Source organism: Brienomyrus brachyistius, chromosome 1 (genome assembly GCF_023856365.1).
Source record: "Brienomyrus brachyistius isolate T26 chromosome 1, BBRACH_0.4, whole genome shotgun sequence".
NCBI classification, from domain to species: domain Eukaryota; kingdom Metazoa; phylum Chordata; class Actinopteri; order Osteoglossiformes; family Mormyridae; genus Brienomyrus; species Brienomyrus brachyistius.
In genome coordinates this window covers 53,225,047-53,247,277 of record NC_064533.1, presented here as the reverse complement: position 1 = coordinate 53,247,277, position 22,231 = coordinate 53,225,047, and the positions used below count along the sequence as shown (strand labels likewise).

Genomic DNA, 22,231 nt, shown 5'->3' with positions numbered 1-22,231 from the left:
TCTGCAGCTTAATACCATGCAGTTATTGGGTGTGTTCACATCACCCCCCCCCAGTCCACAGTTGCACTGAACTCGTACCCCTGGACGTGATATATTAATCTTAAACTTGTTCTGTGTGCTCACAGCAAGTCACACCAAAACGAAATATTGCTTAATTTTTCAATTCATGGCTATTTTTCCACTAATCTTGTCAGGCAACTGGTGAATATATACTGAAAGTTACACGATCAACTTGAAACCTAGGCTTAAATACGATACATGAAAACCCTCGACCTAAGACCAAGTCCGGTTCCTCTTCGCTACCATCACAAACACATTTAAATTTCTTCTCCAAAGTTGAGCGCAAACGTCCTCGCGACGATACTAATTATGGTTTAAGCTTCCATCTATCCGTCATTCCAGTGGATCCTTTGGGTATTTTGCTGTGGCGTAACCTATGTCCATTTCTCTCGTGAAACGTGGCCGTGTGAACTGCAGATGTGTCATGCTGTATGTAAAAGAGCCTTTTTATAATGGTGTGTTAAGTTATAGATACATAGGAGTAAATGGAACGATCTACCAGTTAAAACTGGGTTTAAAATCGACACCACAAATAATACTCAGTTAATAAATCACACGTAGTTGGTTAGTAGTTTGGCTAATGCCAGTTATTACTGTACCGTGTATTTTTTAAGCGTGGAAAAAGGTATAAATAAAGTCGAATAAAACTTTACACCTCCATGACTCCTCTGGGATATTTTTCAGGATTTAGCATGGAGCCGAAAACGCGCTTTCTTGAAGATAATTAACATGTCAGATAGCCTACCTGAGGGTGCGTGTTAATGGTTACTTAATCTTATGGTTTACTGAATTTCAAAGACGGCTAATTTTGCCATTGGGTATAATGTGAATTATTAATGCAATATATGCAGCTGAATCTCGAGTTTTAGCTTGTGCAACTCAGTTTTAAAAATATATCTAAATAAGTAGTAATAACGGTAGGACTGGTTGGCAGTAGAAGGCACCAGGAGGACAGTACTCTCTCTCCAGATCTTGGGTCTCCCTTACCTGCTCCTGCACCCCGCCTCCGCTCGTCTTTCACTCCTCCCTTCCGCAGTCACCGCCCGCGGCGGACAGGGAGCGGCACACAGGGAGCTGAGCCCCGGCGGGGACGGAGGTATGAAGCGATCCCGGCAGCGGCGTTAGGAGTTTGCGCTGACGGTAAGACGCGGTCTGTGTAATGGGCAGAGACTTCGCAGTCCAGATAGTAACTTTGAGACAAGTTTCATTTTAAAAGCCGCAGATCTCCGATCGGCGTGCGGTTTTAAGGTGGATCCCGCACCCGGGCTTTATGGATTTTAATTCTTCGCAATGAGATGATAAGGCTGCTGAAGGGTCCAAAGCCGGCTGCACCGACAAAAGCTATTGTGAGACCCATTGAAATGCGCGCAGACTGACGTTTAGGCTTGGGACACAATGGGCCAAAACTTTGTATACTGTCTGAACCGGGGCTTTCAGATTCCCCAGTCTCGGTAGAATGTGTTGAAACGCGGTGCACTGTGACTTTTGTGAATCTGGATGGGAAGGAGAAATTCGCATTTCATAGACCTAATACACTAAAATTTGTTGCGATGCGTTTCCTCGCAAATGTATGTGCATTTGGGTTTGTTCTGTTTAGGTGTATTCTACGTGTTTGTGTGTGGATTTGGGGTTATACGTATACGCCTGTGCGTTTGTGTTGTGTGTGAGGTTTGTAGGGGGGTCCGCCCCTAACATTTGCCAGGTTCCCTGATCCATTATCGCAAACAGCTTTCGGCATGTCTGACAATACTTCATTTTTAAAATGACGGTTCGGAAAGAAGCACCTCGATGTAATTAATTTTAAAATAAAGTATATAATAATATTTATAGGTCGCTGAATCATTCTATTTATCAGTGAGTGCATAATACGTAGTGAAACAAAATATCATGTTTAAAATTACATAACGATATTGAAGGAAAAAGAAAGTGAGACGGTGAAACCGTTTTTACGACGGGAACCACTCAAGTGGATGCGAAAAAAGCAACTTAAAGGGTGTTTTGATGTTAAATGTCCAGTTTTCTAATTATAAGCAGGGAAAGCGTTTACTCTTACTGAGTGTGGTGTTTTGCATAATGGACGAAACGTTTAGGTGGCTTTTAGGTGTGGGAAAGCCTTCTTTGATTCGTATATTATAGTGCAAATAAGATGGAATATTGTACCTGATTTTAAAACGTTTTTGTCTCTATGGGGAACGGTATCACAATTTACGGTTCAGCAGATATTGCACCCAAGTAGTGAATTATGCTTTTCCTTCTGTGTTACGCTTATCCTGTTTACAACAGGGTAACAGTGACAGGTACCATACTTTGGAGCCTATGCGATCAGCATTTCACTTTTTAGGTACTTATTGTACGTTTTAGGCAAAAAGCTGACCTTCAGGCGCGCACTCTAACAATGCTAATTGTTACGCCTGTTCACCTTCGCTTCCTTCAGCTTGTCCACCCTGTGTATCTTATAATCCGGGTTCTTGATTATCCGAGCTTGAAGACCTGTGTCACAGGCAACTTTTGGGGGGCGGGGGCGGCGTGTCTGTGAGTGATTTTCCTGAGCAGCCAAGAGTGAGATGTACAACCACTCCCCTCTCCGACACACACCGCCAAACCCACTCCAAACCCCCCCCCCCCCCCCATGTTACTGTGGATGACTGTGCTGTCCAGCGCAGCACTGAGAAAGTTACTTCACTTTTTGTATCTGTGGTGCTCTGTAAACAGTTGCAGTCATGTGTCTGTCAGTCCCTCAGCAAGCCCCCCAGGGGAAGACCGCACGATTAGGAAGAGTTTATGGAGTCGTAACATCTGTAGATATAAGCGAATGACCGAGAGAATAAGGTGTAATGATGAGAAGTCAGAGCTGAAAATATTAATGAAATCCACATTTCTCTAGAGCTGAGAATGGAGTGTATTTTTTCAGGTTTGGTTTATCACAGCCATGAGGTAGAAACAGAAGAATGATAGAGGAAACCGACGGGATGTTGTTAGTGTTTGTTTACACCAAGGGTGTAGACAGACTGATAAGGTCAGAAGTTCATGGGCTGCTGGGCATACAACTCCCTGTCAGGGCTACTGTGCTTTTTAACCAGTGCTTACAGCAGGGGTGTCAAGCTCCAGTCCTGGGGGACCACAGCCCTGCACATTTTTAGGTTTCCCCTCATTAAACACACCTGATTCAACTCCTTGTGGTAATTAGCACACAGCACTTGAGCTGAATCATTTGTGGTGGAACAGGGAAAGAAATAAGCTACACAGGGCTCCGCCCCCCAGGACTGCAGTTTGACACCCCTGCCTTACAGCGGGGAGTATTTGTAAAGGTAGGATGGCGCCCTCTCTGTTCATCCGATGGAATGCAGTCCAGTGCTCAGAAGAGCGTTAACGTTTCTGTAGGGTTTCTGTAATACTTTGATTACTGGCAGTTGGTGGAGACTGATTCTTTCCCCATGTTTTTATTAGTTTTAAAAGTCTGAACCTTCTTTAGTTGAACTTGGTGCTGAAATGTTGTTTCCTTCGCTGGCTCGATTACAGATGCTTTCTTTCAGGGACCAAACCTAATCCAAATGGTTACTTGGGGTCACGCGGTGCCACTTGTCTGTCCCTGGGGCGGCCCAGGCAGCTAGAGGGAGCTGACTGCTCACAGCTGTTTAGCTGCCCTTGATTATGCGACAGCAGCAGCTGGAGTCATGACCTGTGACACTTGTTACAGGTTCGGTGCAGCCAGGCCCAGTGGTGTCTGGTTCTCTCCACTTCTGCAAAGTCTCAAGCTTTTTCTGGTTATTTTCATCCTCCCTTGTGGTCACAGATTATGGGGGGGTATGCCTGCTTCACCTCTGCCCCTCACATATGTAATTTAATATGCTCCATATTGTCCCTGTCCCTCCCCCCTTTCAAAGTGACACCCATTTTTGTTCTTGTATTGACGGGCTGTGACCCAGGAATGGTGATTAGTCCTGAATTACCGGGATTGGGGGGGGGGGGTCACGCCCACTTCCTGGTCCAGTTTGAGCCACACTAAGGAGGCAGGTCTTTAGCTCCACTTACTGGTCACCAGGAGCCCATGTAAGATAGGGAGCAGTCTCTGCAGTCTCTGCATATCACCAGCTCATCTGGTTGTATAGGTTGGCCTAGAGTCCTGAGCTACCAGGCCTTACATGGGAACCGAGCCGGGGGGAGGGGCATCGGGGCGATGGCCTGGTCGTACCTTTTCTTTCCATGTGGCATGTAAACTGTGCCCTTTTCTAAACTAGCAGTGGGAGGGGGGCTTGAAATCCACAGTGGGGGGGGGACTCTCATGATGGATGAAAAGTGACTGCATGACAACTCCACCGAGATTAATGATGGTTGACTTTGTTAGCTCCTCGCCCCCTGTATGCCTGGCTGTGCCGGGTTGTGGCTGCCTTTAAAGCCCCCCCTTCCCCCGCCCGGCGCCGCGCTCGGAGTCTTACCGCGCTCGTCCGCGTCCCCGCCCGCCAGAGGTTCCTGCGCTCGGCAGGCCTGCTTTGTCAACATGTCTGAAGGCGTTCCTAAGTCTCCTCCATCTCTCTTTGTCCTCGGTGTCCTCGACCCACGTGCTCCGAATTAATCGCAGGCGGCCTTAAGATTCTGGCGCGATCCTGGCACTGAAAGGCGGGAAGTACAGGGAATATGCTTGTCTTTCTCTTTCGGGGTGTCTGAGGTGATAATGGATGGAAAATGGCCCCCGCACACGCTGCGCTCCTATTGGCCCAGGCTGCAGCTGGGATAGTCCAACCTGCCCCAACCCATATAAGCATTAACACAGCATGTTTCCGTTTGTCTTTCTGACCGCAGTGCTTGCGTGCTTTTCTTTATTCCCTGAGCTGTTTTTTAATAACTGCCTGTTGATATGTCTGCACACCTTTTCATTTTCGCTCCGCATTTGGTCTTCTTTCCGGATTTTTCTCTTCCTCTGTAAATCCTTCCGTTCCTCTGAGCCCCCGCAGGCGCCTTTGGGGGGCATAGCTCCCGTTTCGTCCTCGTCTGCTCCGGCCTCCGTGTCTCTCATGGGACATTCAGAAATGTGGACCAGCTGCGGCTCATGCCAGCACGGCCGTCTTCCCGCTTCCCACTGCCGGCATAATTGTTCCCTGTGATTAAAAACAAGATACTGTTCATTGACTACTGAGTTTTTTCTGTTCGGCTGTATTAGCATTCGATGTTGGTAAACATCCGTCATTTTTCTACGTTACTGCCTTTAGAATATTTTTGTGACATTATGGTCTCTGGGGTTTTTGTGTGGAGTTTTTAGGTCCTGAGTAGCTGGGGCTGCGTACAGCTCGGAGTTTTAGGGGCAGGCTGGGTATCTAGGGTCCAGGAGACAGTAGAGGAAGAGGGGGAGACGGGCAAACCGCAGCAGGAAAAGCTGCAGCCTCTGCTAAATTGCTTTGGCGTGACTCCCAGGTCGGGACAGCTGAAAGGTACGATTTAATCTTAACCATTAAGGCGGACGCAGAAGGATCAGAGGCTGGGAGGTGCTTTGCCTCTCATCGCTGGGGAAGATTAGATCGCCGGCCGAGATAAACGGTGCGGCGGAGTGAAGGGGGGGGGTCCACCATGTGACAGAGTGTAACGAGGCAGCTGCTGGAACAGGTAACCACTGCCTTAATTAGTTTGATTATATGCTCGGTTGACCTGGACCTTTGACAGGGGCACTGTGATTTTCTTGAATCCGCGCTGGAAGCAGCTCAGAGATGTTACAGGAAATCTGATGGTCGTCCTTTCTTTGCTTAATGGAGGTGGAATCGAAAGCACAACTGTGTGATGATCTCAGATTCTTTAAGGCCCTAATTAAAAGTCGTTGACTAGGGTGGGGGAGCAAGGTGATGGTAAAAGTAACTATATATGTATAAAAAAACACACAAACTCCATGAGCAAACGGAAATGGTCCTGTGAAGCCCAAGTAGAGGAACGCTGATCTAGTGCTGAGGGCAGGCGGGTGATTCTTGTGCTTTTCTTGCTCGCTTTCCAGGAAAGCCGGGAATCCTTAATAAAGAGCCGTTCTTGAAGGGTCTCGGGTCAGATTAAAGGTTAGGATGGGGCCCTAGATTATACCTGTGTTTGCAGGATAGAGGTCCTTGTGTATATAATTATCCCCCCAGCCGAGGAATGTCTTAATCATATGCTTTAGGTTCCAAGTCCCTCTAGAGCACACAAACACTCTTTCATTGAATTCTTTATTTTGTCATTTCTTCTGTCGACTCTGTGATAGACAGGTTTCCAATACCCAGAATAGAATTGTCCAGAATTCTTTGACTTGGAGACGCTCATGGCTTGCAAGCGGGAGGGAATCTGTGACTGTAACGGATACAGAACCGCAAGCCGCGATTCCCTGATGACGCGTACATGTGATCGCCCTCCCAAGGCTCCACACCATTCCGTATTGGTTTTGTATTCTTGGCTTAGCCATGTACAGACCCCCCATTGTCTCTGGGAGGGAAAGCTCATAGCTGAAGGCGGACATGCTTTCTGTCTCATGAATAATGTATCTCATTCATATTCCACCCATTCGAGACCTTGCTCCGGTACCCTGCATTGTGAGTGGCCCGGTGTATTCTGAGTGTGAAAGGTGGTTCTGTTGGGTCGCTTTACTGCTCCCCCTCTGCACATCTACCAGAGTACAGTAAGTAGGGAAAGTCACACCTGTGCATGTGATTCAGTCTGTCCTTCTATTACAAAGTTGATACAGATCCAATGCATGCTTTCAGAGTGACATAGCAGTAATGTAGCTTATAGAGGTTTACCTGTTCCTTAAATGGGCCATACAATTTACTTACCTAATCGATCATTGAAATTTTCTCACTTTTGCTTGCAGTGTTACGGTCATGCACCCATATAAAATAAATAAGTGTCTTGTTCAGGGGTATAAGATCAGGGTCTCTGCTGAGACTGGAAGCAATAGCCTTCAGATCCCAACCTAATGTCTGAAATCACTGCACTTTCTGCTGGCTTTTGGGCTTTTGGGCCTGTCAGAATTTATACACTGATCAACCGTCAGCTGGAAAGTTTATTGTTGTGAGCTGACGTGATTAATGGCAGCTGTTACCCTAGGTTTCCTAATACAACACACGGTGGTTTTGATTGGCTGTATCCACTGTTAGACCCTCTCCTTACAGCCATTCTTTTTATGGCCCGTTTGAAGGTTAAAGGGATTGTCCTTGGACACAGCTCTGGAGGTTCACCTGGTCTGTGCACAGGCTGGAGCAGGAGGTGGTCCTACAAGGAAGGACACCTGAGACTCGGCTACGACGGGGCCCTGATGGCGGGGGCGGGGGGGGGCATCTCGATTACCCCCCACCCTTGTCTGTACAGTCCATACAAAGAGGCCTTGTGTGAAGGGTTAGCGATTCTGTCCCCCCCCCCCTCCCCCCAGGAGCGAGCAGGCTGAGGACCTGGGAGGAGATGTAATCGAACGGCCTATTAAGGGGGACCAGTTCCTGCCCCCCTTGTAATGATGGTGTGGAGGGGGGGCTGGGCAGATTCTGGGGGAGGAGTAGAGGGCTTTGGGTTGGAGGTCAGGTGACTGAGGCGCACTGGATTTCTGCTGTTTAAGTCAGAATCTCTCTTGGCTCCACTGGGTGATTCTGAGTCACTGATGTCTTTCAAAGCGAGATGAGGACTCAGGGAAAAGAGTTACGGCGCTGAGGAAGACCAGACAGAAATCTCAATAAAAATCTTCAGATGGGCCAGCGAAATGCTGTGCAGCCCCCCCGTCACGTTTACAAGGTGCAGCTGGGATGGTTTCCCATGCATACAGCGGGATGTGACTCAGTGATGTAAGCGAAATGCTCTGGGTATCACTAAATTTATTACTTGAACGTGCCACGATTTACGTGCCTGCGAGTGCCTGCAGGGACACCAGACGACGTTAATTGGTAGGTGAATGCCATGTCTGCGGCTGGTTAACCTCCAGGCCGTGTGTCGCTCATTTACGAGCGTTTGCTGGAGAGGGTTTCCCGCAGAGGCCGGTACGCAATCTCTGCCGTTCCTCCTGGGCGGATGAGTCACTCGGCGTCAGGTCTGGGGAACATCGCACTCCACACAATGGTCACGGCGGGGGGCTGGGGGGTCCCATTGACGTGGCGGAGGGCAGACTTTACTGGCCCATTGTACGCAAAGTGTCAGGGTAGAGAATGACACAGTAAAGGGATGTGGTAGGGATTCTCATTCCTGGCTGCTTTGTCTGCAGTTTTTATACCCCGTAAACACTGAGACTTCCTTTACTGGGGTGAGTGTTGGTGAAGGGATGTGAAAAATAGCAGGTAGGGTAGTAGTTCAGGACACTGATTCATAACCTGCAGGTTCAAAGCACTCATCCTAAGTTGCTAAGGAACTGCATGCAAACTCAGGCAGGCCCATTGATGTTTTGGTTTGGTAGATAATGGGACATAAGCCAGCTGGTTTGCAGATACATTCATGATGTAGGGTTTTGCTTCTCTGTGGTATGTACATCTGTAAGGGAGATGAGTTTTAGGCGGGGGTGGGCTTCTGACCCTTGGTAGGATTTGGACAGAGAGCCCAAGTTCAATTGGGGGGGGTCCCAGTGAGGAGGTTTGGTAACGAAAGTGGTGTTTATCTAGCTACGCCACCAGAGATCTGTGACTTTTTGAAGAATGGTTTTGATGAAAAGGAAAGTATTGTTACATTAACAGTAATACAATAATATGTATGTATGTGTTTATATAATGTTAAACAGTGTTTTTCTGCGCGAATATAAACACAAGGCTCAGATAAATAACCTTAATCGTGATTTTCGTTTGCACGGTCCTGGAGGATCCGTTGTTCTGATCCAGGTCCGTCTGAGGAATGCGCCTTCGTGTTCCGGCAGATATGGATCCGCCTGGTCGGGTATCCGATGCCAGCATTCCTGTGCATTCTGATTCATTCGCGTTTTCATTTGTCATTTGGCACTGTCCCCATTAAGGTGGTGCCACAGGTTGAAGGGATTTCATAGAGTTTGCTGTGGCTGCACAGAACCATTATCTTTAGATCCTGAATAGTTGAGGCTTGTTCTTACATTGTTTTTAACTTAAATAAGTGCGCCCTTTTTATCCTGTTATTAGTTAAATTTTATGGTCTTTTTTTGAGCACGTGCATGAAATCACATATCGGTAACTTAAATGTCGCTGATGAAATACCATAATATCCCACAATTCTTTTCTGCCTCCACGACTTCTTTCCCTCCTTTTATTATAAGTGTGGTTAAAGTAGGTTCACGTCGTGTTTGGGCAGGACGGTGCTTCCTCACATTTCAGGATTCTCCCCAAATGTCCCAACAACACAGCTGGGCACATCCCAGCCCCCGGCAGCTGTCAGGCTGAGTACTGTGATTGTTTACCTTCACGCCATCAACTCAAAACCGTAAATCTGTCAGACACCACACTGCATCAGCGCAGTGTCATAAACCACATCTGGAATTTGCTGGGACCTAACGGTTGAGTGTGGGGAGAATGCGAGTCACGTTCATGTGACAGAAAAATAAAATAGCCGGAGACCCCGCTTTTAAATTCCTGCGATGTGTTCGGCTGCCGCGCCCCAAATGTTCTCTTACCGCTCTGCGTGCGAGAAGGCAGTGCCATTAAGAAACTGGTACCTCGAGTCCCTGGCAGGTCAGTCTGCCCACCCCGAGACGGCCACCACAACCAATAATTAATCCATCAACATATCGGCAGCAGAGTAATTATGGAGAATTCCATCTTAAGAGTAGGGCCTCTTTCATCTTTTTAACCGATGCACCCAGGGATATATAGGTCACTTGTTGAAATACTGGGGTTGATAACAAAGTAAAGAGCATGAAACGATGATTGTAATGCCTTTGTAGTCCATTTATCTCCCAAATTATATTCATTATTATGAGTGGAAAATGCAAGAACGCAGGATCTGTTAAATGGAGCGATACCATGACAGCTTTTCCTTTACTGAATTTAAAAGACCTGCACTGAGTATCATCAATTAGCTGGGATAAATAAATATGCATGAAATTGCATGGAAATTGGGAGACATAGTGGTGAGAAATGAAAGGACCAGCCACAGCCGCTGATCTGGGGCAGCTGATCGCATTGTGACAATCCAAGTTGGGCTTTTACTAGATTTTTCTGGACAGGTGGGGAGAGTGTGTAGGGGGAGATTGTAGAGGTTTGGGGATATGGGAGGAGTGGGAGTAGGAATGGGGGTGCGGGGGGGGGGTGTGTTATGGGACCGTCCAGGGAATACATTGGTGCTGTTCAAATGTCATCTAGTTTTAATTGATAATTTAAATAGTATTTAAAAAAATACTTTCTATGACGTACTGACACCATGTCATCGGTGTGCCGTGACCTAATCCTCCTGCAATCGGCTCCAGATTGCTGTAACTGTAGAAACAGAAAAGGGGTTTTCATGCAAATGAATGAGTCCATTATTCAATGAAAAGGCTTGTATATTAAATGGTGTTACAGCTTTTCCCATCTCACCATCTTGTTCATTTCAGTACATTAAAGGCTGATATTTAAAAACAAAAAAGGGGGAAACACTTTACTCATTCGGTTCAGTTTATTTTTACGTATGTGTGTGTTTGTATATGGTTTCCCAGCAGCACTCACTGAGGAGAGTGTGGACTTTCATTTTGCGCTGTTCCTGTTGAGCAGAGACCTGAAGCCTGCAGCACCATCGCCTTCCGGAGCTTTCCGCTCGGCCTCATTGAATTTCATCCTCGTATTCTCTTTGCATCAGATCCCTAAACGCTACAAGTGTCGCTGTCACCACTATGATTTATGTCACAGACACTCGAGTCGCGTCCGACGGAGATTAAGGGGACCCGCTTTCTTATTGACGTCGCGGCACTCGCCCTCATGGGGGCGCATTTCCTAGTTGTAATGTGCCCCCCCCCCGCACGCGTGTATGTAGCGGCGGTGAAACGAGTTTTAAAGTGTAGGTGCAGGATCACAAAAAACTTAACGAGAGAATTTGACTGTCCCTCACAAAAACTGTAAAGTTTTAGTGGCTAAATTGCGTTTTCTACGCCTTTTCAGACAGGAGGAGATTTGTTTGGCTATGGCTAGAGATTTTTTATACAATTTAGACAACATAGAATCATTTTCCTACTTTATCACATTTATTTATTCAACCACGTATTTCCCACATTTTGACATCAGTGATGCAGTGAAGATACAGTCTATTTCTTGACGCCAACCCTCCCCATTAATCCGGGCTTGGGACCGGCACCTAGCTGAGCTGGCTTGCTCCCTTAAGTGGCTGAGTTAGGCTAAACTATACACATATTTACAAAGACTACAATAAAACAACCCGAAATATACAGTATAACAAAACGCAGTTTAAAGAAGGTAGCCTACCTGGTGAAATTGCAAACAAATGAAAAGTCCCATGGCATATAATAGCCCACTTTTACTTTTAAACATGTTGAATTACTTTCTGGACCAACAAACGCAACCAGGCATGAACATTATGCACCTTCCTAGTCTTGATGTCGTCAGACGAATGAGGACGTTAGGCAGCCTTTAGATCCTACCCATCATTGCAGTTTTTTGCAAATTCCTGAAACGGAAAACCATTAAATACAAATGGGACAGCTTACTTTGACTTCAGAACATTACTATGTATTATATTTTAAGTTTGTAGGAATTTTACAGATTTTTTTTCTTCAAAAAATTTAAAATTACACCATACACAGTGGTTCTCAAACTCTGTCCTCGGGACCCACTGCCCTGCTTGTTTTACAGCTATCCCTGTCCTACACACAAGTTCCAGCTGTCTTTCAGCTTCTGATTACTTGTATCAGGTGTGTTCAGTCAATCAGCAGAGTGTAGGGCAGGAATAGCTGGAAAACAAACAGGGCAGTGGGCCCCGAGGTTGAGAACCACTGCCATACACCCACCATAATAAGAATGTATACAAAAAATGACAGATATATAAAATCGCAAGTCACAGTTAAAGTATAAAAATTATGTTCTAACTGTCAAGAGCTTCAGAGAAATTATATCAGTATAACTTTATGTGTATTTAGTATATGGGAGGGTCCTCTTGCTGGGGGGAGGGCCCTGCCCCGCCCCAGGGGCAGTAGCCCCGCCTGCCCGCCTATAGCGCCTCCCCTGCCTGTCACCTACCCAGTGTTTTTTTATTTCTTGTATCTATAAACTCCCCTCCACTTCCTGTTTTTTGTGACCGCGCATGAGCCGGGCTCGGCGACATCTGAATGGATGTGATGAGCTTGCGTATTCAGGCGCCTCCTTTGTGACCTTCCTGACCTCCTGTTGTAGTTTGCCACCTGCATCTTACTCCTCCAAGACGGAGGGACTTGCTTGGGTTGGGTTACAGGCGTTCAGCTTTGAAGGCGGGTTAGAACAGGTCAGACCCTTTATGAGTTCGAGGTCTGATGTGCATTTGAGTTCCTTAGCGTGACGAAAATCCCACTTTTATTATGTCATTTTTTATTAAAGTGGTCACCCAAAGCTTGCACTTCTCCAGGAACCTGACAAATTCGAGACCCTGTAGTTCACAAAAATGTCACCCCCCCGACACTCAAGCAAAGTTTTTTATGCCTTTGTCTGTCCATCTGTACAGCTGCAGAATTTACTGGAACAATTCGGGTTAAGTACCCGCCTGAGGGTACACCAGCTGACCCTGCCCAGGACCAGCAACAGACTGTCTTTTGCCTTTAGCTGCTGGGTATTAAGAGTCATTTAAATGTTTAGTTTCATTCTTCAGTTTTATAGATGAGTGGTGCAGGGGTCCTGTCCGCCTTTTTGGGATTTTATCCTGTAGAGCAATACAGTTTTTGGCCTACCTAGCTGCACCCCCCCTCCGCCCCCCATCTCAATTTCCTTCACTTTCATATGGTTTCCTCTGTGTGGGGGTGGGGGCTCCCGGGGGTAGTTGTTTTAGAGGCTTAAACAGCAAAGATGGACTTGGACTGTCCCTGAATTTTGTAATTCTTGGCGTGTTCGGGGCTGGTTCTGAAGTGAGGGGTTTTGCTGAGTCTTACAGTCTCACGCTGAAGTGGTGGTAGATTCCTGGGCATCCCGGACCTGTGGCCTGGTGGCCCATGTGTGATGTCATTGGTGTGTGTGGGGGACAGCTGCCACAAAGAGGGTCGACTCTTCGACTGTTGATTCCTTGAGGGCTTATGTTTGGGAGACGTGGTGTTTTCCCTAAATTCAGGAAACAATTGGGTTAATTTGCTTCTGATGACCTTTGTGGGTTTGGGGTCAAAGGTTAAAGCATGGATGTCAGGAAAGCTTAGATAAATGGGCACTTTGTTAGCGCTATACAACCCCTCATTGAAGACACGTGTTTCCTGCATGTTAAATAATTGTGAGCTGTTAGTGTTTAGGAAAATTCGTTTTAGGGCTTCAGACTTATCAGTTTACTGGTGTCTTATTGAGTTGCATAAAAATCAACAACAGATGTCAAATCAGTGTCATGTTGTATCTCCTCATCGGATTATATTTTAAGCCTTTTTCATTATTGCACTTTTAAATTTACTGCAGACTAATTGTGTGCCTCTTGGAGTATTCAAGATGGTCAAGCCCACACAGGTAGACTGGGGAGAGGTTCAGTGTGTGTGTGTGTGTATGTGTTTGATGAATGTAATTAGTCATCAGGGAGGATCAGTCACATTCTGCCGTGAATTTTACATCCTGCCCAGCTGGCTGTGCTCCTCCCACACTGACCAGTCATCCAATCAGAGCAAAGTAGTGTGGAGGTAGGGGTGTGACTGTAGTGCTGCATGCTCTGCATGAAGGGGTGTCTCATCACAGCCGGGATTGTAGGAGTGCAGGTGAGGTATGTGCTTTACGGTTGCTTTTTGTTTGTCCTGAGCTGTGTGGCCCTCAGTGTTGCTGTTAAACATTCTCATCAAATGGGTCCAAGTCTGCAAAATTTCACTCTGGATATGGACAGTTATCAATCAGCACTGTCACAGGGGAATGACGCTGGGGACCACCTGCTTATATGTCGACTCCACCAGCCACCAAAATGTGAAATTGCAGTGATCAGAACGGGCAAGAACACTCGTATGCTGGGGTTGTGTGTCGTGCAGAAAAATCCCACTCCATCGAATCCACTACCGAGACCTCCCAGTCTAAACTGTGCATGTGTGTATGTTTCACTGCTTTTCACACAGTCAGACTGAACAAGTGCATACTTTAAACAGATTAACAGTGAGGGCTTTTCTGTGTTTGTGTAGCCTGGAAGAGCTGTTTGCTCAGTGGCTCTGCTTTGGCTTCGGAGGGCCAGAACATGTCATTCTTGAGAGATTGGTGTCTGATCTGCTCTGTGGGGCCGTGCACCGTGCAGGGCGTATAAATGTCTGCCTCTATCTTGTTTGTTCAGTCAGGGGTTTTGTAATCTTATCCAGGCTGCTGGCATTTTTCCGCCAACTGTTGTCTCTAGAACAAGGTTTGATCAGCCAGTCTGGGATGATCCTGGTAGCCTCCACTTTCCAGATCACAAAGCAGACGTCCATACAAGGGCGTCAATGATAATGGGACTGAGGGTAGGTATGAGGACCCCCCCCCTCCCCCCAACAGAAAAAAGATGCTGTTTTTATGCACACTCAGGTGCATGTGTGATTGCTTTATATGGATCTGAGGTTGTAGGTTAAAAGGCTGTTTTTTTTTTTTCCTCTCATGAATTTGTATTTTTTTAAGGTGGAAACATGACCCTGCACTCAAGACTGTGAGGTTGGGCTGAGCAGTTAAAATAGTACATCACCTGTCAGCTGTAACTAACAGCCTCGACGCTCTAAGGAGAGGCCAGACCTGTTTAGCTGGAAGGCGGCTGAAACTGAGGGTAATATTTGGAATCGGGCACGAAGGGGGGCAGCCATGTTTTCTGTGAGCGAGTGTCTGCAGCATGTGATTTACTGCACCATCCGACAGTTTGGCCTCACGCCCTGAAACCTGAAGATCCCGGCCACGGCTCAGGCACATTGCAGGAATACCTCTGGGCTGCCCTGGAGGACCTCTGATCTGCCCCAGCTGCCTTCTGTAGTGCATGCTGGGATGCCTTCTGCGTGTGGCCCACCACGCTGCATTACTGGAATTAAACTGGTCTGGACATTAGTTCTAAAACCCCAGAATGTATGACAACTATCCGAGCAGTCTCTTCCAGCGGTTGTTTTTTGCCCTATTGATATATAGCGAGACGGACACCCCTCAGTTTGGGTGAATCTGCAGGACGCTGCGTTCCAGTCTGGCTTGCGGAACAAGCAAGGTCAGAGTTCATCGTCATGCAAACAGCCAGGGTGCCATAGTTTCCAGGCTGGTTAGAGAGTTCTGCCTTGTATCATAGTGACAATGCTAATCACAACAAAAAACCTGCTGGCCTCATCATACCAGTGTGCAGCTGTTTTTCCATTGAATCTGGCAGAAAGGATTTATCCGTTAGCTGATGAAACCATGCAGGTGTTATGTAGCTGGGACATTCATTGTTTTATAATTTATATACTTGGATTTTATGACATTATATTGTGTATCTTGTTGTGTATATATACGTATATTTAAATTTTATTCTAATATTCTGCAAAATCACTGTGTTTTACTATCCCTCATTGGTGTTTGTTTATTGGATGGCTGTAGGTATGTCACCGGTCCAGGCACAGCAGTTGAAATTTAGCGTACAGCTAATTCTGGGTTGGGAAGCACACGATCTATTGTACCTGCTTAATAGACATACACAGTTCAAGGTGTGTGTACAGTACTTCTTTTGTTAGCATGTTAGCGTTGCATTGTCATGTCAGGTGCTATGTATATGAAGGCGTTTTGTTAGCGTGTTAGCACTGCATTGTCATGTCAGGTGCTATGTATATGAAGGCGTTTTGTTAGCGTGTTAGCACTGCATTGTCATGTCAGGTGCTATGTATATGAAGGCGTTTTGTTAGCGTGTTAGGGCTGCATTGTCATGTCAGGTGCTATGTATATGAAGGTGTTTTGTTAGTGTGTTAGCGCTGCATTGTTATGTCAGGTGCTATGTATATGAAGGCGTTTTGTTAGTGTGTTAGCGCTGCATTGTCATGTTGGGCATTTCTCTGTGTCATGGCTGGGATCCATTAGACACCAGCAGAGCACATAGTTTATATTCCTGGCTTTTCTCTGAGATGTGTCAGTTTGCATTGTGCTTTTTACAGAGGGGGCGGGGGAATGGGGAGGGGGGTCGCATTCACTATTCATCAGCAAACCTGCCAGTCATTCCATAGCTGTGGAGATTTTGGTTCCGGATGCGCTGGGCGGACCAGACGGTGCCTCTGGGTTTACTTTCCCATGGGGCAAAGCTCCACGGTGCCACCCACCTTGGGCCATATGTTGACCCCTGGATGGTTGCCAGTGCCCACACTGTGTGACGGCGGGTTGTCCCTGTCGGTGCCTCCTGCTTCTCCTCCCCCCGTTACAGCCTGAGACGTCTGGGAATTAACGCGCCTTTGACACCCGGCCTTCACCCTGGCCGGCGCCAACACCATCCCCGTTACGGCTCCATTCACGCAGCCCCATTTGACAGACTACGCCTGGCACGGCGGTCTGACCATGAATGCGGGGCAGGGCCACGGGCACTGAGGTGGAGTAGAACCCAAAGCCTTTCCTGGGACACCTTCATGCGCTGTCGTCACACAGAAAGTTCCAGAAATGTGCCGGCATTGAAAGGAACACGATTTGCCCTCCCCTAGCCCAGTCCTGCATAAAGTCTTGTTAATGGGGATTGTTTTCAGGAGAGATTTTGTGAGCAGCGGTTGTCTTTGGAGCTCTTTGTCATTGTTGGCATGTTTGTGGTTCAGTCCTTACATGCTGGGTCCGTGGCTGACTGCCTGAGGTCAGAGGTCAAGGGCTGGAGATTAGAGGGTTAGGGGGTGCTGTGGAGAATCGGGGGGTTAAGGGCGCTGCAGAGAGTTAAGGGCAGTGCAGAGAATCGGGGGTTAAGGGCGCTGCAGAGAGTTAAGGGCAGTGCGGAGAATCGGGGGTTAAGGGCGCTGCAGAGAGTTAAGGGCAGTGCAGAGAATCGGGGGTTAAGGGCACTGCAGAGAGTTAAGGGCAGTGCAGAGAATCGGGGGTTAAGGGCACTGCAGAGAGTTAAGGGCAGTGCAGAGAATCGGGGGTTAAGGGCACTGCAGAGAGTTAAGGGCAGTGCGGAGAATCGGGGGTTAAGGGCGCTGCAGAGAGTTAAGGGCAGTGCGGAGAATCGGGGGTTAAGGGCGCTGCAGAGACTTAAGGGCAGTGCAGAGAATCGGGGGTTAAGGGCGCTGCAGAGAGTTAAGGGCAGTGCGGAGAATCGGGGGTTAAGGGCGCTGCAGAGAGTTAAGGGCAGTGCGGAGAATCGGGGGTTAAGGGCGCTGCAGAGACTTAAGGGCAGTGCAGAGAATCGGGGGTTAAGGGCGCTGCAGGGAGTTAAGGGCAGTGCGGAGAATCGGGGGTTAAGGGCGCTGCAGAGAGTTAAGGGCAGTGCGGAGAATCGGGGGTTAAGGGCACTGCAGGGAGTTAAGGGCAGTGCGGAGAATCGGGGGTTAAGGGCGCTGCAGGGAGTTAAGGGCAGTGCGGAGAATCGGGGGTTAAGGGCGCTGCAGGGAGTTAAGGGCAGTGCGGAGAATCGGGGGTTAAGGGCGCTGCAGAGAGTTAAGGGCAGTGCGGAGAATCGGGGGGTTAAGGGCGCTGCAGAGAGTTAAGGGCACTGCAGAGAATCGGGGGGTTAAGGGCGCTGCAGAGAGTTAAGGGCACTGCAGAGAATCGGGGGTTAAGGGCACTGCAGAGCATCAGTAGCTCATCCGTTTGGTCTCCAGCTGCCATTTACTCTTAAGACTGCGTTTACATTTCTGCACATACCTTCTGACGTTTTGGCCCCGCCGGTCTCCAGGTGACCTGACAGGCCCTTGCACAGTGAGAATGCCCCTCCCACTGATCCTACGTCACCTGGCTGCGCTTCGCGTCCTTCTGCTCTTGACAGCGTGTGACGAAGGGGACACCAGAAATATCAACTTCCACAATCTCAGTCCCCCAGTGGATGGTAAGCATCAACTCATTAGTGGGAAATTGGTCATGCCTGTACAGACCAAAATAAACGCACCATCTATTTTAAAACATTCACAGTGGTGGTTCTTACACAGACCAGCGTTACCACTGCAACAGCAGTCGCTATTCTGTACTCTGTACTTCAAGTTCCTTTGTAATTGAATAAACTCATTGTTATTGAATTTAATCAGGAACATGTGTGTGATTTTTCCAGCCACACCCTTCCCCCGGAGCTTTAAGTGCTTCACGTGTGAACAGGAGTCAGACAACTACAACTGCAACCGCTGGGCAGAGGATAAGTGGTGCCCTGAGAGTGAGTGTTCACGGGAATCCGGAGGAGGGGGGGGGCTAAACTTCCATCCTCACATACCTTTCTTAATATCATGAGTAAATTGTGCTGCGAGATGTGCAAAGTAAAGGCTTAGTAAATATATGATGTCATCTGAAGTCATGAGTTTATTGACTTTAGATGATCATTTACCGTTATATGGGTTTGTCGTGTAAATATCTTGGGAGGCGGTCTTAGCGTGTTAGTATTACAGTAGGGCTGCCACTAATTACTATTTTCTATAGATAGATGAATCAACTATTTTATCGATTGCTTTGATTAATCTAAATTATTAATTTTCCTCCAGAAAATTAATTTGACCATTCAAGTTACTTTAATTTTGACAACAACGAGCTGTATGCCATTGCAGGGCTTTGGGTAATGCATGCCGGTTTTTCAGCACATTATTTTCACCCACAATTCGATAAGCAGATTAGTATTTTGCCTAAAATATTAATGAGATGCGTATTGTGATGGCCAAAAGTTAATAATCTGTATAGATTTGGCGTATCCTTATGCATAATATATCTGGTTAGCGTGGGGCATGCCACAGGAAACACTGAACTCATGATGAAGGAAGGGACAGATCAGCAGCCTCTTTTAAAAGAGGAGATACTGTGGTTAAACAGGGTAAAAAGATGTTTAAGAAGATTAAAGTGTGGCGTGTTTATTATTATTATTATTATTATTATTATTATTATTATTATTATTATTATTGGGTTTTCATTTTTATCTCAGTTCAGGAATTATTTTCTTTTCCTCAAATTTTTTAATTGAATTTTTGATGACATGAAAATTAACAAGAAGACATTTTTACCATTAATGGAAAGTCAAACATAGAAGAGAAAAAAGGACCCCCTCCCCCCCCCCCCAAAAAAAAAAAACAAAATAAAAAACATTATATGCAGCTAATAATCAAACATGTTGGTCACCGGATGTTAAATGGAACCAGATACAGGATTGTTGTCAAGCAAAAACAGACAACATTCCAAACCCAGCAAGGCTACAAAATACAAAAATAAATCTTAGTTACTCAGGGATGGCTGTCAACCCTAGTTTTTGAACATGTGTAAAAAAAAAAGGACCCCATAGCTTATTAAACTTGTGCAGTGAACCATTCAGTGTTCACCTTATCTTTTCAACTTTAGCAAAAAACAGAATATCCTTAATCCACGTGGTCTGAGGGGGAGGAACACAAATCATTTTCTTTAGTGTCCATTTTTACTTCAGTTTTAGTTTACGATAACGACACTGGTCCCAGCAAGTCCGATGCGCACGAACACATACATTGGCACTGTCAAGCAATGTAAAATAAGACCAGATTATAGCCTGAATATTTGAGCAAACATTTAAGTGGAGATTCGTAGCAGGCAGACTTCTTCAGGACTTTATTAATGAGTGTATTTAGCAGTTACAAGGACAAAAGATATTAAAAAGCTCTCCGTGCTAATGGTAATTTAATAAACATGAATAGATGACATCATGGTTTTGCCCTTAACTTATATTACAGTCTTATTAAAATGATTTCATTACACCATGGCCTCCAGGGTGTTGTGATATTGTGACTTAAAGGCTGTTTGTCATACCATCCACAGACACCAGGTTCTGTATGACAGTTCATCGTTTCAGCAGTTACGGGAAGAGTAGGTCTGTCACCAAACGTTGTGCAGCTAGAGAGGACTGCCTTACAGTGGGCTGCCGACACCACCGTGATACAGACCACACTGTGAGTCCTTCAACGTTGTTTGTGTTAAGCTCCACCCCCATCATCCTCTAGGGTATTCCCATCCTCATTAAAGCACCTGTCACATTAACTGATTTTTATTTCCTCCTCTCCACAATAAATTCCAGACTCCTCCCCTTGCTTAAGGTCCTCCTCCTGTCTGTGATGTTTTGCAGGAATGTGTATCCTGCTGTGAGGGCATGGTGTGTAACGTCGAGGTCCCAACCAATCACAGCAATGCCGTGCTTGCCCTCAGACATGCCCAGAGCTCGTCTGTGCACCTCATACCTGCTTGGAAACCTCCATCTTTTGTTGCCTTGGTGACGTTGGCTGCACTAATGCTGTGGTGAGAACTCAACACCACCATTACATCCCAGGCTGCTATGTTGACCTACAGCTATCCCAAGAAGTACAGCACAGGGTCAGGGTTCCAGGTGAAGGTAGAACCTTCGGCCGGCCTATCAGATTACAGCCGCTACAGTTGATTGACTGCTGGATCAGCCAGTTGAACTAAAGAATGGTGAACTGCTATATTTCTGTCAAACACCTGGGAGCAGGTCAACATCTTCAGGCCCTCTAGGGGAGGGGAGGGCCTTCTCCAAGGCAGTGGGTTTCAGTACCAACAGCCACAAAACTTGAGATCTCCAAGTAGTCCTGCAGGGAAGTCGTAGGACTTCCATCAGCAAGGCTGGTGTTAGAAGAGCATGCTTGCTCAATGTTACTTGAAGATGAGAAGAGGACATCTGATAGTGCCAGGATGTAAGAAATCCAGTGTGCATTACTGCAGCCAACAAAACACATTTAGCACTTTGTCAAAGGGAAGAAAACTGAGTATCTGAAATCGCATATTTGTTTGCTACGTAGTAGGCAAAATGTAGTATGCGACTTGAGAAGAATGTTCGAATCCTGATTATGGATATGACAAGAGGTGAACGGTACATGGATGACATACTACATTCTGTGAAATTGTGTGGTTGATGGACGCTACGCTACACCACAAGGCCACTGGAGCTGCAGCCAGAGAAGAAGAACTTCACTTTCTTAGAGATTTGTGTCCATGAAGGAGGAGGAACTGCCATATCCGTACACATTTAAGTAGAAAACAGTGCCAAGTTGTGTAATTTCATTTTAATGCGTATTACTTTCACTATGCCACTGGTAAACATCCGGAACAAGTAATATGCGAGATGGCAACCACAAAAAGTGCTTTCATACTGTTCTCATGCATATGAGTAGTAGGCCTGTAATAACATTCAGTATGTACTATGTAAGCATGCGATTTCAGACGCGCGCTCTTTCTTAACATGTCCTCTTAAATTAATGCATATAATGACGAGTTCCTAATCCCATAAGACTCAGTGTTTAATTAGGAAACTCTTTAATTTAAAGCAAAATTCTAACCTGTAAGTTCTCAGGAGAGATAACACTTGTAATAAAGAGAATGGTCTCTATTCGTGTCATAGTTCTTTTTTGTGTGGAGCAGAAGATGTGATTTTGCTTGTAAGAAGTTCTTGTGTGGCTCAGATTCCTTAAGGGCATCATCGCAAATGTTTAAACCTTCCCCGAAGCTGGAGACCAATATATGGCCGGCAGTGATGCTTTTACCCAGAGGGCTGTGGATTTTACGCTGCGCTGCACTAAAACAGAGAGACAAACACACGAGCCCTATCTTTCTAATCTTCCTTTACGATGATTTTTAAGACTATGGAATGTTACAAGCCATCGCTTGTTGTTTTACGCTGATTTTGACCTTTCTAAGGAAGTGAAACGATACCCACGATCACTGAGGGGGCACGGCGTGATAAAATTCCACAACTTCTTCCATAAAAGTAGAAAACAAGGTTTCATTATATTTAGCCACAGATTTTATTCCAGAAGGTTCTGGAGGGAAAAAGGGGGTAAAAAGTCAAAATATTAAATATTAAGCTGTAAGTGTATATACACACACATATACATATATTACATTAATTTTCATTTGTAGCTGTTGAAGCTGTGTGTGTGTGTGTGTGTGTGTGTGTGTGTGTGTGTGTGTGTGTGTGTGTGTGTGTGTGTGTGAGAGTAAATGGTTAGCAGTTGGTATGTGATTAAAATCCCAAGTTGATGCTCATTATTGGAGGTGTTGTG

The 22,231-nt window shown here is 46.3% G+C and overlaps 1 protein-coding gene across 4 annotated transcripts; it reads left to right on the top strand.

Moving 5' to 3' along the window:
• Positions 1-959: 959 nt before the first annotated feature.
• Positions 960-21,558, top strand: lypd6b (LY6/PLAUR domain containing 6B). Of its 4 annotated transcripts, XM_049024437.1 has the most exons (6): positions 14,498-14,557; positions 14,712-14,853; positions 17,902-18,051; positions 18,271-18,369; positions 19,980-20,110; positions 20,284-21,558. In XM_049024437.1, exons 3-6 carry the CDS (start codon positions 17,931-17,933, stop codon positions 20,455-20,457), a joined length of 525 nt encoding a protein of 174 aa, XP_048880394.1. In that variant the 5' UTR covers positions 14,498-14,557; positions 14,712-14,853; positions 17,902-17,930; the 3' UTR covers positions 20,458-21,558. The 4 variants fall into 4 exon arrangements, with proteins under 4 accessions (XP_048880387.1, XP_048880378.1, XP_048880400.1 ...); XM_049024430.1 differs by lacking the exons at positions 14,498-14,557; positions 14,712-14,853 and adding an exon at positions 960-1,156; XM_049024421.1 differs by lacking the exons at positions 14,498-14,557; positions 14,712-14,853 and adding an exon at positions 965-1,200.
• Positions 21,559-22,231: the final 673 nt, after the last annotated feature.